The sequence below is a fragment of the Meles meles genome, chromosome X, assembly GCF_922984935.1.
Source record: "Meles meles chromosome X, mMelMel3.1 paternal haplotype, whole genome shotgun sequence".
NCBI lineage: Eukaryota > Metazoa > Chordata > Mammalia > Carnivora > Mustelidae > Meles > Meles meles.
In genome coordinates, this window is record NC_060087.1 from 62780593 (window position 1) to 62798735 (window position 18143).

The 18143-nt window shown below is 40.3% G+C and overlaps 1 protein-coding gene across 1 annotated transcript in view; it reads right to left on the reverse strand.

The window, feature by feature from the left end:
- The window catches only part of SLC16A2 (solute carrier family 16 member 2), a 135004-nt gene that overhangs the window by 8595 nt on the left and 108266 nt on the right, over positions 1–18143 (reverse strand). Inside the window, exons 2-3 of the mRNA XM_045996518.1 lie at positions 5107–5251; positions 1103–1553 (exon numbers count right to left, since the gene is read on the reverse strand). Of these exons, the coding sequence (XP_045852474.1) occupies positions 1103–1553; positions 5107–5251 (596 nt within the window). The remainder of the gene's footprint in view (positions 1–1102; positions 1554–5106; positions 5252–18143) is intronic.

An 18143-nucleotide genomic window follows, 5' to 3' on the forward strand; every position in this document is an offset into this window, starting at 1 on the left:
CCCAGGACCCTGAGATCATGACCTGAGCCGAAGGCAGAGGCTTTAACCCACTGAGCCACCCAGGCACCCCTCTGGCTGCTTTTAATTGCTTAAAAGGCTTCATATGCCTTGGCTCTTCAGATTCTGGGATTCTGAGCAATAGCTGAGGGGAGTGGGTATCTCCAAGCCTTTTACAAATCCTGGCAGGACAGACTACATACAGCCTTAACAACTAAGAAAATTCAAGGGCTACCCCCAAATCTCCCCATTCCCTGACCCAGAACTGATAGCCTGAGGCAACAGCAGGTCACCAGGGGAGAAGATCCACCAACTCACATAATGCTTCCAGAAGTGTGTTTTAAGAAACACGAGGTCTATGGAAGATAATTACTGGAACTACAACTGACAGTTCTGTGGCAGTAGAATTTGGGTGGAGAATGGTTAAACAAAGCTAAATGAATTTCTTTTACTGCTGGATTTTTGGTATCTTTATTTTTTTTAAAGATTTGATTTATTTATTTGACAGACAGAGATCACAAGCAGGCAGAGAGGCAGGCAGAGAGAGAGGAGGAAGCAGGCTCCCCGCGGAGCAGAAAGCCCAATGTGGGGCTCGATCCCAGGACCCTGGGACATGACCTGAGCTGAAGGCAGAGGCTTTAACCCACTGAGCCACCCAGGCGCCCCTTTTGGTACCTTTAAAAGATTGCAACAATATGAAGCTAGAAAGATTGATTATATGTTTTTTCCTGAACAAATCATTTGACCACAAAGACCAGCATTCCATAGAACACACTCTTAGGAAACCCTATCCTTGGGTCATCTAGGCCGGTCTTCCATCCCAAAGATGCTTATCTTCTCCTGAAAATCTAACTAGATTTATCAGCTGGGGGAAGCCCTATTGATAAAGCATGGGCTTTCTCCTAAGGGACTCTACCCTTTTCCCATTGAGATCTTCCCTCAGTCTGTTCTTTCCCGTTCTGGATCTCTTCAAACATTGTTTGGTCTCTTTTGCCAAATGTCCCAGCTCTGCCCTTTCATAGTCTTCCATCCCTACCCTCTGGACCTTGGGAAGGCTAAAGGCAGCTTCTTGGAGGCAAGGTGGGTCCACCCTAGTATTCCTTACCAGGTGTACATAGGGAACGAAGTAACCTAGGGCAGCAGCAGCAATCCCGAAGGCCCAGATGCGGTAAGTGCGTTGGCGGAATACTCGCATGTTGAAATACTTTCTAAGCTGAGACAGAATGCGTTGACACAGGGTGCGGACACCTCTCTTGTTTGGGGTGTCCTGGGAACTGGGTAGGAGTGGCCGGTAGGTGAGCGAAAGCAGCGTAAGAATAAACATGAAGGTACTCAGCACCTGGAAGGTTTGGGCGAGCTTGATCTTAGCCCCCAATGTTTTGATGAGAAGAGGAAATGATATGGAGAAGACGCTACTCCCAGCAGACACCACACCATTGGCCAGACCCAGACGGCGTTGGAAGTAGTGGCCCAGGATGACGAGAGATGGCTGAAAGGCGAAGGAACAGCCACAACCAAAGAGAATCCCATAGGTGAAATAACGCAGGCTTAGTGAGCTGTGGGAGAAACACCAAGAGCTATTCTCAGCAGCCTGACCAGCAATCCATCTGCCCTCTCCCATCACCCTCCTGAGACCTGCATAACCCCACCATCAACCCACACCCCACTTACCAGTGACCCTCAGAACAGACAAAGAACAGGACTATCTTATCCCTATTTTGCAGAGGAGGGAACAGAGACTCAGAGAAGTAATTTACCCAATGTAGCATAGCTGGGGATCAACAAAGCTTGCACTTGACTCTAGTTCTGCATGACACTAGTTTGAATCATAGTACCCCATCAAAGAGAATTGTTTAAAAGAATGCCAGAACCAACCTATGCAATGGCTAGAGAAAAGGCTACAAGGAGTACGTCAGGGTCTTAGAAAAGTTTCACCCTACTCTTCACCTAGACACCATCAGTAGGGTGGTAGCCAAAGCTTTATTCCAAGGAATAACAAAGGTCTGCAAGGAGCAAAGATCTTGGAAGGTCAAGATCCTCCATGGAACTCTATTATCTTTCTCTATGCTCAGGGACATTGATATTTCAGAAAATGGCTGGTAGTTTCCCGAGAAACCTCATCCCCAGCCCTATCCAAGGTCTGGATACCCCTTTCCTCCAGACCTTAGATGATCTCCCTGGGGATCTGAAATAAGGATTCCCTTTAACTTCCCAGAGCCTAGTTCCTTTTGCTGGGCATGGTATGGCTTAGCCTCCCAGAGTAGCCTGGCTGCTTGATGGGAAGTGGAGCCTCAAAGAAATTGTGAGCCTGGCAAAGTAAGACATGTTCTGGCTTAAAACTCTTAAGTTCTTCTGTGGCCATAAGCCTCTGTAACAGGAGGCAAAGTGTCAAAAGAGAAAAGGCCATGGGAAGGTCAGCTTGGCCAGCCATCTGCCCTTAGACAATATTGGCACAAACTAGTGAAGAATTTTTTCTTTTTGAAGCCTCCGTGTATTTTGCAATAGTTCTTATCTGACCATTTAATTGACTAATATACTCCATAGTCAGGCAGTTACTCTCCATAGATGGACCCAGTCATCATACAGCAAAGGATTAGGCCTCTGCTATAGAGATGATGTGGTGTTAGCACTCATGATTCTAAGACAACTATATCACCTTTTCTTTATTTTTATTTAAGTGTTTATTTAAATTCTAGTTAGTTAATATACAGTGTAATATTAGTTACAGGTATACAATATAGTGATTCAACATTTCCATACAACACCTGGTGCTTATCCCAGCAAGCATACTCCTTAATCCCCATCACTCATTTAACCGATCCCCCAACCCACTTCTCTGGTAATCATCAGTTTATTCTCTATAGTTAAGAGTCTGTTTTATGATTTGCCTCTCTCCCCCCGCCATATTTATCTGTTTTGTTTCTTAAATTTGACATATGGCTGAACTCATATGGTATTTTTCTTTCTCTGACTGACTTATTTCACTTAGCATAATACTTTCTAGCTCAGTCAATATTGTTGCAAATGGCAAGATAGCTTTTCATCTGCTTACAGTCACTGGACATGAGCAAAAGCTTTAGTTTTAAAAGGGTTGCCTCCTCTTAGATCACATAGTTAAGCCACTGCTCCTCTTCTGTCATATTTTTTGGGATTGGCCTGGTCTGGGGTCCTTATCTAGGGAGAGAAGTTAGGAAGGTCTAAGAGAGACCTTCAAGGAGAGGTCTAGTGGGGGCAAAGCATGAGATTTAATTTAGGGTGCTGTGTGGTAGATTATTTCTGGTGGGGCCTCAAGACAGGAAGCCCCTGCATATGCTTGCCATGGCTTCCCCAGCCCTGCCTACACTCTATTCCATTTCATGCCATCTAAAGGAACTCAGACCCCTGATTCAGACAACAAAAAGGATGACTTACAGCTCTAGCCACAAGCAGAACCATTTTTCAACTGGACATGAAGCCATCCAGAAAGTTTCTTGGCTCTAAAGATGTTCTTACAGAAAAGGCAAAAGGAGTAGGGAAGGGTTTAGGGGCTGGAGAACAGGACACCTACTCCATTGTGCCTAAAGAGGAGTGCCAGAAAAAAATACATCTGAGCTCCTTACCCTTCTGTAACTGAGCTGATGTGTACTGGAAGAGAAATGGGATCTATGTGCTGCTAATTTGTTTATACTTTGCTCTGCTCAGCATTAAAAAACAGGGCTCTGCTTTGTAGTGCTGAGACTGGATTCATTTTTGAGGCCTAGCTCCTTCCCTCAAGGGACCAGGCACCAGCTTGCTTAGAGCAAATGAGGCCAACCACCAGAGGGATCCTGAAAGGGTTTGGGGAAAGGGGTTGCTGCCCTAGGAAGGTTGAGCACATTCCAAGCACGGCATGGTTTTCCCCTCCACTGTCCCAGTTAGATGGGACCAAGCCAAGAAATCATTGTAGGCCATATCCAAGCTCTGCTGGAGGGTAGGCTGGGTAGCCAGAAATACTGAAGTCATAAAGGAAGCTGGCTCCCTCTCACAGGGCCCAATTGTGGCAGAACCCAGTTATCATTCTCCACTGTCAGTGGAAACATAGGCCCAGAGAGTATAACCATCATCCTTCTCTGGTGAGCCAAGATCAGAAAGCAAGTCCCTGACAAGTTAGCCATGTCTCCAGGCCAGGATTTTCATACACCAGCCCAGGCAGATTGGAAGTGGGAGGTATAATATCTTCCAAAGTGTCTTTGGCAGAAAGTCAACAGACTTCTTCATCTTCCTCAGGCCATGGTGGAGGGTTTTATATCTCTCTTTCTCTGCAGACATACTTCAGTGTTGGCAGAAAGAAACCAGAGAATGAATTTATAGCCTGCTTCTTGCCTGAAACTACCAAGTTTTGAAAGTAGGACTAACTGGACCAGAGTTTGAGGTTAGCCTAGGCCTAGCTGAGTAGCTGGGTGCCAGGTCTGGAGCCCCAGTGGGAGATGCTGCTAAACATCCCTTCTCATTCCCAAGACATGATTTTTTTTTCTTTCCCAAATTATCCATACATTGGCAGCCAGAAATATCTGGAAAAGATCCAGAAATGCTAAATGGCCTTGGGTTCAGCTGACTTCTTTTTTCAATATAAGATTCCCTCAGGAATCCTGTAAGGTATGTGTTTCACATGGATTCACTCCAGAAGCTCATTCCTAGGAAGGCAAGTGAGGTCATGAGTTGTGTGGCATATTGAAGGGGAATAGAATGGCAGAGCTGGAAGAGACCTGAAAAGACCATCTAGTCTAATCCCCTCATGTTACAGATATAGGAACCGAGGCCCAGATAGGGGAATGGTACTCATCATTGAGTGGCCATAGCCATTTAGTGACCAAAACTGGAGTTAGGCCCAGCTTTATGAACTTCCAAGTTTAGCCTTCTCCCACCACTTTGGAACTCTTGAGTCCTCTTTGGGGATATTGTATACCAATGTGTCCTGGAAACCCCACTTAGATGAATCTCATTGGACAATGATTCTCAGGAGCAGGGTTTTTGAGGACCCTACGTGGACAGGGCCACAGTGGATTCTGCAATGGGAAGTGTCCCTAGTTGATGTTCAGAATGAAGCCAACCTTCAGCCTTGGGCAAATGGCCAGCAACTCCTAGCCTTACCTGGTAAAGGAGCTGGTATGGAGGCCTATGAAAGCGACAGCAGCCCCTGCAGTTGCTGTGATTCGGCAGCCCAAACGATCAGTGAATATACTCACAATGGGAGAACAGAAGAAGATCATGCCCATTGAGAGTGCTCCTACCCATGCTGCAGAGAAAAGAAGCACAAAGACAACTTAGCTTAATGTGATACAGTTGGTATGTCAGTTCTTCTTCTCTGGCCTTTCACAGGGGACACTGCATTGGCCTCACTGTCATCCTGCTAGTCCCTAATGGTCAGAGAGGTTAGGTGGCTTCCATAGCACTTGTAGCAGGGCAATGTGAGAACCAGTAGTTTAGTTAATAAACACACCTAGAACTACAGACCTGGGGTAGGGAAACTTGAGAGATCAAGTCTATGATGGGATCTTCTAGCTACTCCCCACATGGGTATACTAAATTTCTCAGCTACTTTGGCTGTTTGGTATGACCATTTGACTGAATTCTGACCAATAGGATGTGTGTTAAAGTAATACACAACAATTCCAGGCCAGGACCATAAAAAACTCCCATGAAATTTCTGCTTTCCTGTGAGCTACAAACTATAAGTGACCTTGCAAACCATGTATTAAGACTGGTAGAACTGCCATCAGTTCTGTCTGGGTCCCTAGGTAACTACATGGAGTAAATTTCCCTCTCCAATCTGGAACCCCTTCCCTGAACATTGCATAAAAAATAAATTTCTTTTTTTTTAATTTAAATTCAACTAGTTAACACATAGTGTATTATTAGTTTCAGAGGAAGAGTTTAGTGATTCATCAGTTGCATATAATGCCCAGTGCTTATTGCATAAAGTGCCTTCTTTAATGCCCATCATCCAGTTACCCCATCACCCTACCCACCTCCTCTCCAGCAACCCTCACTTTGTTTCCAATAATTAGGAGTCTTTTAAGCTTCTTGTCCTTTAAGCCACTGAATTTTTAAGGGCCCTTCATTACAGCAGTTAAACCAACATAAACTAAAACAAAGAGATTCCTCCACTATCGTTTTACTAATAAAGAAACAAGTCCAGAAATGTGAAGGGACTTACCAAAGATCACACAGCAAGTTAGTGGCAGAGCTGGGACTCAAACCCAACTCTTCTTATTCCTAGTCCAAAGTTCATTGTATTATGTCTTCTATTTGGATGAATGAAGCCTTCCATAATTGGAGGTGTGCAAGCAGATGCTAGATATAAAACAGGGGATTCAAGAATCGGGGTCAGATTTGGACTAGCCAACACTTTAGGCCCTTCCAGGCATGCTAAGCCAGATTTATAGTCTTAAGCATGTTCTACCTGGTTTCAGGGCCAAGGAGCATGGGAGTTAACTAAGCCTTCAGGAGCTAGTGTAAAGCTTGTGTTGGCCATTGGAACAGTCCTGTAAAGATATAAAGACTAAAAAAAAAAGAGAGAAAAAAGAAAAAAAAAAGATATAAAGACTAAAGAACAGGGAAGTCCACAGACAAAAGGACTCCCAGAATTGTATGAGGACACTAGGCAGATTTAGGAGCCATCCAGAGATTTCTTTCTTTCTTTTTTTTTTTTAAAGATTTTATTTATTTATTTGACAGAGATCACAAGTAGGCAGAGAGGCAGGCAGAGAGAGAGAGAGAGATGAGGATACGGCTCCCCGCTGAGCAGAGAGCCCAATGCGGGGCTCCATCCCAGGACCCTGGGACCATGACCAGCGGCGGAAGGCAGAGGCTTTAACCCACTGAAGCCACCCAGGTGCCCCGCCACCCAGAGATTTCCAAGGACACTTCACAAGAGGTCATGCAACCCTCATGCTGAAACCTTCATCAGGGTCTATGTTTAGCAAATCCCAGACTCTAAACTCAAATAAGAAGAGTTTTTCTGTTTATAAAATTTCTTAAGTGGGACGCTTGTGTAGCTCAGTTGGTTAAGCAGCTGCCTCCGGCTTGGGTCATGGTCCTGGGATCCAGCCCCATGTCAGGCTCCTTGCTCAGTGGGGAGCCTGCTTCTCCCTCTCCCTCTGCCTGCTCCTCTGCCTGCTTGCGCTCTCTCTCTCTCTATCTAATTAAAAAAAAAAGTTCTTAAGTGTCCATAACAATCTTCACCAGGGAGAAAGAGATTTACCCTTTTACTGAGATTCTTCCAGCCCATTTCCCTTTGTTTACCCCTCAGAAAGAAAGCTCAATTTTTTAACCACCTGAAAAAAATTTATGCTGGTAAGTAGTAAGAGAAATATAGTAGTTAATTAGTTGAAATTGACATTCTGTTTTATATTATGCATTAGTGTGTATCTGTGAATTTATCCTAAATTAACCTTTTTAAAAAATTTATTTATTTTTTCAGCGTAACAGTATTTATTGTTTTTGCACAACACCCAGTGCTCCATGCAATACGTGCGCTCCCTATTACCCACCACCTGGTTCCCCAACCTCCCACCCCCGCCCCTTCAAAACCCTCAGGTTGTTTTTCAGAGTCCATAGGCTCTCATGGTTCACCTCCCCTTCCAATTTCCCTCAACTCCCTTCTCTTCTCCATCTCCCCATGTCCTCCATGTTCTTTGTTATGCTCCACAAATAAGTGAGACCATATGATACTTGACTCTCTCTGCTTGACTTATTTCACTCAGCATAATCTCTTCCAGTCCCGTCCATGTTGCTACAAAAGTTGGGTATTCATCCTTTCTGATCGAGGCATAATACTCCATCGTGTATATGGACCACATCTTCCTTATCCATTCTTCCGTTGAAGGGCATCTTGGTTCTTTCCACAGTTTGGTGACCGTGGCCATTGCTGCAATAAACATTGGGGTACAGATGGCCCTTCTTTTCACTACATCTGTATCTTTGGGGTAAATACCCAGTAGTGCAATTGCAGGGTCATAGGGAAGCTCTGTTTTTATTTTCTTGAGGCATCCCCACACTGTTCTCCAAAGTGGCTGCACCAACTTGCATTCCCACCAACAGTGTAAGAGGGTTCCCCTTTCCCCACATCCTCTCCAACACATGTTGTTTCCTGTCTTGCTAATTTTGGCCATTCTAACTGGTGTCAGGTGGTATCTCAATGTGGTTTTAATTTGAATCTCCCTGATGGCTAGTGATGATGAACATTTTTTCATGTGTCTGATAGCCATTTGTATGTCTTCATTGGAGAACTGTCTGTTCATATCTTCTGCCCATTTTTTGATATGATTATCTGTTTTGTGTGTGTTGAGTTTGAGGAGTTCTTTATAGATCCTGGGTATCAACCTTTTGTCTGTACTGTCATTTGCAAATATCTTCTCCCATTCCGTGGGTTGCCTTTTTGTTTTGTTGACTGTTTCCTTTGCTGTGCAGAAGCTTTTGATCTTGATGAAGTCCCAAAAGTTCATTTTTGCTTTTGTTTCCTTTGCCTTTGGAGACATATCTTGAAAGAAGTTGCTGTGGCTGATATCGAAGAGGTTACTGCCTATGTTCTCCTCTAGGATTCTGATGGATTCCTGTCTCACATTGAGGTCTTTTATCCATTTCGAGTTTATCTTTGTGTACGGTGTAAGAGAATGGTCGAGTTTCATTCTTCTACATATAGCTGTCCAGTTTTCCCAGCACCATTTATTGAAGAGACTGTCTTTTTTCCACTGTATATTTTTTCCCGTTTTGTTGAAGATTATTTGACCATAGAGTTGAGGGTCCATATCTGGGCTCTCTACTCTGTTCCACTGGTCTATGTGTCTGTTTTTATGCCAGTACCATGCTATCTTGGTGATCATAGCTTTGTAGTAAATCTTGAAATCAGGTAACGCGATGCTACCAGTTTTGTTTTTGTTTTTCAACATTTCCTTAGCAATTCGGGGTCTCTTCTGATTCCATACAAATTTTAGGATTATTTGCTCCAGCTATTTGAAAAATACTGGCGGAATTTTGATTGGAATGGTGTTAAAAGTATAGATCACTCTAGGCAGTATAGGCATTTTAACAATGTTTATTCTTCCAATCCAAGAGCATGGAACGGTCTTCCATCTTTTTGTATCTTCTTCAATTTCTTTCATGAGTGTTCTGTAGTTCCTCGAGTACAGGTCCTTTACCTCTTTGGTTAGGTTTATTCCCAGGTATCTTATGGTTCTTGGTGCTATAGTAAATGGAATCGATTCTCTAATTTCCCTTTCTGTAGTTTCGTTGTTAGTGTATAAGAAAGCCACTGATTTCTGTACATTGACTTTGTATCCTGCCACATTACTGAATTGCTGTATGAGTTCTAGTAGTTTGGGGGTGGAGTCCTTTGGGTTTTCCATATAAAGAATCATGTCATCAGCAAAGAGAGAGAGTTTGACTTCTTCATTGCCAATTTGGATACCATTTATTTCTCTTTGTTGTCTGATTGCCATTGCAAGGACTTCTAATACTATGTTGAACAAGAGTGGTGAGAGTGGGCATCCTTGTCGTGTTCCTGATCTCAACTGTGTGCTTTTTCCCATTGAGGATGATATTTGCTGTGGGTCTTTCATAGATTTTATGAAGTTCAGGAATGTTCCCTCTATTCCTATACTTTGAAGCGTTTTAATCAGGAATGGATGCCGGATTTTGTCAAATGCTCTTTCTGCATCAATTGAGAGGACCATGTGGTTCTTCTCTCTTCTCTTATTGATTTGTTCTATCACATTGATTGATTTGTGAATGTTGAACCATCCTTGTAACCCAGGGATGAATTCCACCTGGTCATGGTGGATAATTTTTTTTTAGATTTATTTTATTTATTTGACAGACAGAGATCACAAGCAGGCAGAGAGGCAGGCAGAGAGAGAGGAGGAAGCAGGCCTCCTGCTGAGCAGAGAGCCCGACATGGGGCTGGATCCCAGGACCCTGGGATCATGACCTGAGCCGAAGGCAGAGGCTTTAACCCACTGAGTCACCCAGGCGTCCCGGTGGATAATCTTTTTAATGTGCTGTTGGATCCTGTTTGCTAGGATCTTGTTGAGAATCTTAGCATCCATATTCATCAGTGATATTGGTCTGAAATTCTCCTTTTTGGTAGGGTCTTTGCCTGGTTTGGGGATCAGGGTAATGCTGGCTTCATAAAAAGAGTCTGGAAGTTTTCCTTCTGCTTCAATTTTTTGAAACAGCTTCAGGAGAATAGGTGTTATTTCTTCTTTGAAAGTTTGGTAGAATTCCCCAGGGAATCTGTCAGGTCCTGGGCTCTTGTTTTTTGGGAGGTTTTTGATCACTGAAGCAGTGATCAAATTTTTTTTTTGAAAGCTGTTATCAAGTTTCTTATTAGGCCTCTTTTCTAGGCAAAATAATATTAGTTTCCTTAACTTTTTTTTTCTCAGCTTTAATTTCTAGCTCAGTAATTACTTTCAGAGGTCTCCTCTGAACATGTTCCAAGTCTCCATATCATCAAAAAGCATTCACTGAGTATCACCTGAGCAAGGTACCAGGCCAGCTTCTGGCTCTCTTCAATTGTGGAACCCCATGTTGGTCAGAGGAGGGCAGTCTGAGTTGGGTCAAGGCTAGTCCACCATCTGTGCCTCTTATCTCAGTGCCTAATAGGTTGCTCAGATCCCCACTGGGAATCTTTGCTTTGCTGGGCACCAACTTGAGCCCCAGCTGCCTGGCTTCAAAAGTACTAGCCTGTCACAGCAGGAAACCTGAACTTTCTCATCACAATTTTACTTCTTACCATACGATTTCACCTCTTATCAGCCATGGGACCTTGAGCAAGTCACCCAGCACTTCTCTAATCCTGTTTTCTTATCTGTAAAATGGAGATTAAAATTCCTGATGTGGCTTCCTCTAAGTTTTCTTTTAAATAATAATCAGATGTAATCATATTTAAGAGAGCTTTATAAATACCAATAGTCACACTATATACAAAAATTAATGCAAATGGATCATAGACTTAAATGTAAAACTTAAAACTAAAAAACTTATTGAAAAAGATATAGACAAAAAATCTTTCTGACCTTTAGGTAGGCAAACATTTCACAGAAATTAACAAAAAGGATGATCCATAAAAGAAAAACATTGATACATTAGACTTAATCAAAATTTAAAATTTTCCCCTTTCATAAAATACTTTTATCAGAGCAAAAAAGCAAGCCACAGGCTGGGAAAAATATTTACAACATGCACACATCTGATAAAAGAGACTAGTATCCAAAACATCAGTGTTAGTTGACTCTTATAACTCAGTAAGAATAAAGCAAACAATCCAGTTTAAAACATGGGCGAAAGATTTGAACAGACATTTCACACACACACACACACATACACACAGAATGAATGACAATTAAGCATATGAAAATATGCTCAATATCATTCAAGAACTACATATTAAAGCCACAGTGAGATACCCCTACATACCCACTAAAAAGGTTTTTAAGAAATTGCAATGCCTACTATTGGAGAGGATGCAGAGGAACTGGAAATGTCATACACTGCTGGTGGGAATACAAAATGGTATATCTACTTTAGAAAACAGTTTGGCAGATTCTTATAAAGTTCAATGTACAATTACCACATGATCTTGAAATCCCACTCCTAGGTATTTACTAAAGATAAATGAAAACTTATGTTACACAAAAACCTATACCTAGATGTTCATAACAGCTTTTTTGATGTTGTTGTTTTGCTTTTGTTCTTGTTTTTTATAAATTTTATTTAAATTTTAGGTAGTTAACATACAGTGCAATATTGGCTTCTAGAATAGAATTATAATTCATCATTACATACAATACCCGGTGCTCATCATAACGTGTACCCTCCTTAATACCCAGTACCCATCTAGCCCATCCCAACCTACCTCCCTCTGTCAACCCTCAGTTTGTTCTCTGTCTTTAAAAAAAGACATCCAGATGGCTAACAGACATGAAAAACTGCTCAACATCACTCATCAGGGAAATACAAATTAAAACCATGATAAGACACCATCTCACACCTGTCAGGATGACTAAAATTAGCAACACAAGACACAACAGGTGTTGGCAAGGGTGCAGAGAAAGGGGAATACTTTTGCACTGTTGATGGGAATGCAAACTGGAGCAGCCACTCTGGAGAACGGTATGGAGCTTCCTCAAAAAGTTAAAAATATATCTACCCTAATATCCATCAATTGCACTACTAGGTATTTACCCGAAGGATACAAAAATACAAATTCAAAGGGACACATGCACCCTGATGTTTATGGCAGCATTATCTACAATAGCCAAAAAATGGAGAGAGCCCGAATATTCATTGAGTGATGAATGGATAAAGAAGATATAACATATATGTACAATGGAATATTACTCAGTAGCCTTTTTTTATAACTGCCAAAACTTGGCAATAACTGAAGAAGAGTGTCCTAAAGGTAGCATCAAGGCAATTGTAAATGTGCATAATGAAATTCTATTTTCTATCAGTGAAGATGACATTTGGAAGATCCTTAAAAATAACTTAAGTCCATTCAGTAGGTACACTGAAAGACTAGTGGGATGTGTTTTGTCATAGAATATTTTATTTTAAGTTAATAATATCATCACTGAAGTCTGGGGTTAAAGGTTAGGGTAAGTTTCATAGGATGAAAGATGTATATCTAATCCTGTTATTTGGGTGAGTTTTGACCAATAGTGAAATTTGTAATCTCCTCTTATTAAAACTAACATAATTTTATTTTAACATAAAGATGTTACCTAGATGATGACTGTAAAACTTTTTCATAGCTATGCATCCCAAATTCAACAATAGAATTAAGATTTCACCTTTGTGTACTTTTTCATGATGAGGACATTTGTTTTCTTAATATTCTTCTATACATTGACCATTTGGTTTTGTGATTTAAATTTTTTTTTAAAGATTTTATTTATTTATTTGACAGGGAGAGATCACGAGTAGGTGGAGAGGCAGGCAGAGAGAGAGAGAAGGAAGCAGGCTCCCCAGCGAGCAGAGAGCCTGATGTGGGGCTCCATCCCAGGACCCTGGGATAATGACCTGAGCCAAAGGCAGAGGCTTTAGCACACTGAACCACCCAGGCACCCCGATTTAAATGTTTTAATATGCTATTTTGTTTCAATGATTTAATAAATAGGAGAGGAGGGGAACTTGGCAATAACTCAAAACGTACTTCAACCAGTAAATGGATAAGTGGGTATACATTAATACAATGGGTTACAACTCTGCAATAAACAGGAATGAACTATTGATACCAGCAAAAATTTCAACAATTCACAAAGTCATTACATGAAGTGAAATAAGCCATACACAAATGGTTTTATTTATATAAAATTCTGGAAAAGGATAAACTATGGGGACAAAACAGATCGGTGAGTACCCAAAGGACGTATGGGGGTGGGGAGAAGATTCATTACAGGGGAGCATGAGGGAACTTTCTGGGTGATGAAATGTTACATATTTTAACTCTAGTATGATATTCTTTTGTCAAAATTCATAAGACTGGGCATATAAAAAGGGTTAATATTACCATATGTAAATTATACCTCAATAAATATGATGTTATTAAAAAAGGGAAGAGGGCAGGGAAGGAGAAAGTGTCAGTGGGAGATTTCATTTATGATGTATGTATTTTTATTCTGGAAGGATTCTCCCAAAAAATAGTTCTAGTGTATTGTCAAAGAGGAAAATACTACATTCACTAAATCATCTTGCTGACATTCAATCAACTAGAACTCATGATTATTTGGTCCTTCTGAATATCTACAATACAATGAAAACTGATGACCGGGCTTGAAGGTAACTTTTGTACAGTCAAAGAAAGTTTAAATTTTTTTGATATAGCATCTTTTTAAGTTAATGACACATATCTGTCATTATAGTATCATACAGAATATTTTCACTGCCCTAAAAAACACCTATTCATCCTGCCTCACCCTTCCAACATCTGACAACCACTGATCTTTTTACTGCCTTCATAGTTTTGCCTTTTCCAGAATGTTACAATAGTTGGAGTCATATAGTTTGTAGTCTTTTCATATTTGCTTCCTTCACTTAGTAATATGCATTTAAGTTTTTTCCATGCCTTTTCACAGCTTAATAGCTCATTTCTTTTTAGCAGTGAGTAATATTCCATTCTCTGAATATACCCCAGTTTATTTATCAACTCAACTACTGAACTGAAGGACATCTTGGCTGCTTCCACATTTTGGCAATTATGAATAAAGCTGCTATAAACATTGTGTGCAAATTTTTGTGTGGACATATATTTTTGACATATTTGGTTAGATACTAAGGAGACCAATTGCTAGATCATGTTTAATTTTGTGAGAAACTGCCAAAGTGTCTTGCAAAGTGGCTGCAACAAATTACATTCCCACTGGCAATGAGTGAGAGTTCTTGTTGCTCCACATTCTTCTGGCATTTGGTATTGTCAGTGTTCCAGACTTTGGCCATTCTGATAGGTATGTAGTAGTATGTCACTGTCCTTTATTTAAAAAAATTTAAGTTTAAATTCAATTTAATTAACATATACTGTATTATTGGTTTCAGAGGTAGAATTCAGTGATTCATCACTTGCATGCAACACCCAGTGCCCATTTCTTCAAGTGTCCTCCTTAATGCCAATCTCCCAGTTACCCCATCCCCCCACCCACTTCCCCTCCAGAAATCCTCACTTTGTTCCCTATAGTTAAGAGTCTCTTATGGTTTGCCTATCTCCCTGTTTTCATCTTATTTTATTTTTCCTTTTCCCCCCTATGTTCATCTGTTTTATTTCTTAAATTCCACATACAAATGAAATTATAATGTATTTTTCTTTCTCTGCCTGACTTCTTTTGCTTAGCATAATGCCCTCTAGCTCCATCCATTTTATTCCAAATGGCAAGATATCATCTTTTTGATGGAGGAGTAATATATATATATATAAAACTATATATATATATGTATATATATATATATAGTCAATGTCCACCGACAGATAAATGACTAAAGAAGATGTGGTGTACACATGTACATATGTATATATACACATACATACATACGTCTGAGCTCTTTCCATAATTTGGTCATTGTTCTTTTCATTTGCATTTCCTTGATGACATATGAAGTTGAGTACCTCTTTTTTTTTTTATTTAGTTGACAGAGAGAAATCACAACTAGGCAGAGAGGCAGGCAGAGAGAGAGGAGGAAGAAGGCTCCCTGCGGGGCAGAGAGCCCGATGTGGGGCTCGATCCCAGGACCCTGGGACCATGACCTGAGCCGAAGGCAGAAGCTTTAACCCACTGAGCCACCCAGGCGCCCCAGTTGAGTACCTCTTTATATGGTTGTTTCTCATCTGTGTATTTTCTCTTCTTTTAAGTTTCTATTTAAATTCCAGTTAATTAATATACAGTGTAATATTAGTTCCAGGTACAGAGTATGCTAATTCAACAATACCATACAATACTTGGTGCTTATCACAAGTTCACTCCTTAATGCCCATCACCTATGTAACCCATCTCGCCACCCACACCGTCTTTTTTTTTTTAAAGATTTTATTTATTTGACACACAGAGATGGAGAGAGAGAGAGCGCATGCACAAGCAGGGGGAGCAGGAGAGGGAGAAGCAGGCTCCTTGCTGAGTAGGGAGCCCAACACAGGGCTCTATCCCAGGACCCTGGGATGATTACCTGAGCTAAAGACAGATGCTTAACCAACTGAGCCACCCAGGCACCCCTACATCCTCTTTTAGCCATCTTGTAACTCTATAGTTAAGAGTTGGTTTCTTGGTTTGCCTCTCTCTCTCTCATATATAGGTCTTTATTTTAGAGAGGAGGGCAGCAGAAGGAAAGGGAGAGAGAGACTCTTAAGCAGGCTCCATGACCAGCATGGAGCCAGATGCAGGGCTTGAGAACATGACTTGAGCCAAAATCAAGAGTAGATGCTTAGCTGACTGAGCCACCCAGATACCCCTTACATTTAGGTCTTTAATCCATTTTGAATTTATTTTTTGGTATGGTGTAACAAAGTGGTCCAGTTTCATTCTTTTGCATGTTACTGTCCAGTTTCTCCAACACCATTTTTGTCTTTTTCCCATTGGATATTCCTGTTTTGTTGAAGAGTAATTGACCATATAGTTGAGGGTTCATTTCTGGGTTTTCTATTCCATTCCATTCATTTATGTGTCTGTTTTTGTGCTAGTACCACACTGTTTTGATCACTACAGCTTTGTGATATAATGTGAAGTCCAAAATTGTGATGCCCCAGTGTCACTTTTCTTTTTCAAGATTGCTTTGGCTATTTGGGGTCTTTTGTAGTGCCATGCAAATTTCAGGATTATTTGTTCTAGCTCTGTGAAAAATGCTGGAGCTATTTTGATAGGAACTGCATTAATGTGTACATTGTTTTGGGTAGGATAAACATTTTAACAGCATTTTTTTCTTCCAACCCATGAGCATGGAATCGCTTTCCATTACTTGGTGTCCTTCTCCATTTCTTTCATTGGTGTTTTATAGTTTACAGAGTACAAGTCTTTTACCTCTTTGGTTTGGTTTATTCCCATGTATCTAATTGTTTCTGGTGCAATTGTAAGTGGCATTTATTTGTTAAAGAGAGAGATAGAGTGATCACAAGCAGGGAGAGAGGCAGAAAGACTTCCTGTGGATCAAGGACCCCAACACAGGACCCAGTCCCAGGACGCTGAGATCATGACCCGAGCTGAAGGCACAGGTTTAACTGACTGAGCCACCCCCGTGTCCTTACATAGATTTATTTCCATTTCTGCTACTTTATTATTGATATATAGAAATGTAACAGATTTCTGTACACGTGATTTTCCTGAATTCATTTATCAGTTCTAGAAGGTTTTTTTTTGGTAGAGTCTTTTTGTGTTTTCTATATATAGGTTCATGTCATGTGGAGATGGTGAAAGTTTTACTTCCTCCTTGCCAATTTGGAGGCCTTTTATTTCTTTTTGTTGTCTGATTGCTGTGGCTAGGACTTCCAGTTCTATGTTAAATAAGAGAGGTGAGAGAGGATATCCCTGTCTTCTTCCTGATCATAGAGGAAAAACTTTCAGGTTTTCCCTATTGAGTATTATGTTACCTTTGGGCTTTTCATATATAGCCTTTATTATGTTGAGATATGTTCTCTCTAAACCTACTTTGTTGAGGATTTTTATCAAGAAGGAATGTTGTGCTTTATCTAATGCTTTTTCTGTATCTATTGAAATGATCACATGGTTCTTTCATTTTCTATTGTTCTTATTAATTTTATTATTAATTTCTTTTATTAATGTGGTGTATCACATTGATTTGCATATATTGAGCTACTCTTGCAACACAAGAATATGTCCCACTTGATTGTGGTGGATGATTCTTTTACTGTATTGTTGGATTCAGTTTGCCAGTATTTTATTAAGAATTTTTGCATCTGCATTCTGTAGTTCTCTCTTTTTTTAAATTTATTTACAGCATAACAGTGTTCATTGTTTTGGTAGTTCTCTCTTTTTAGTGATCTGTTTATCTGGTTTTGGTATCAGGGTAATGCTGGCTTCATAGAATGAATTTGGAAGTTTTCCTTCCTTTTCTATTTTTTAGAATAGTTTGAGAAGAATAGGTATTAACTCTTCTTTAAGTAGTAGAATTCACACATGAACCTGTCTGGTCCTGGACGTACATATGCTGGGAGTTTTTGATGACTGATGCAGTTTCTTTGCAGGTTATCAGTATGTTCAAGTTTTCTATTTCTTCCTCTTTCACTTTTGGTAGTTTATATGTTTCTAGGAATTTATCCATTTCTTCCAGCTTCTCTAATTTGTTGGCATATAGTTTTTCATAATATTCTCTTATAATTGCTTGGATTTCTGTGGTGTTGGTTGTTCTTTCTCCTCTCATTTGTAATTTTATTAATTTGGGTTCTTTTTCCTGTCTTTTTGATAAGTCTGGCTAGAGTCTTATCAATTTTATTAATTTTTTCAAAGAACCAGCTCCTGGTTTCATTGATCTTTCTATTGTTTTCTTAGATTCTATATCATTTATTTCTGATGTAATCATTATCATTTCCTTCCCTTTGCTGCCTTTGGGCTTTACCTGGTTTTTTTTTTTATGTTATGTTAGTCACCATACAGTATGTCATTAGTTTTTGATGCAGTGTTCCAAGATTCATT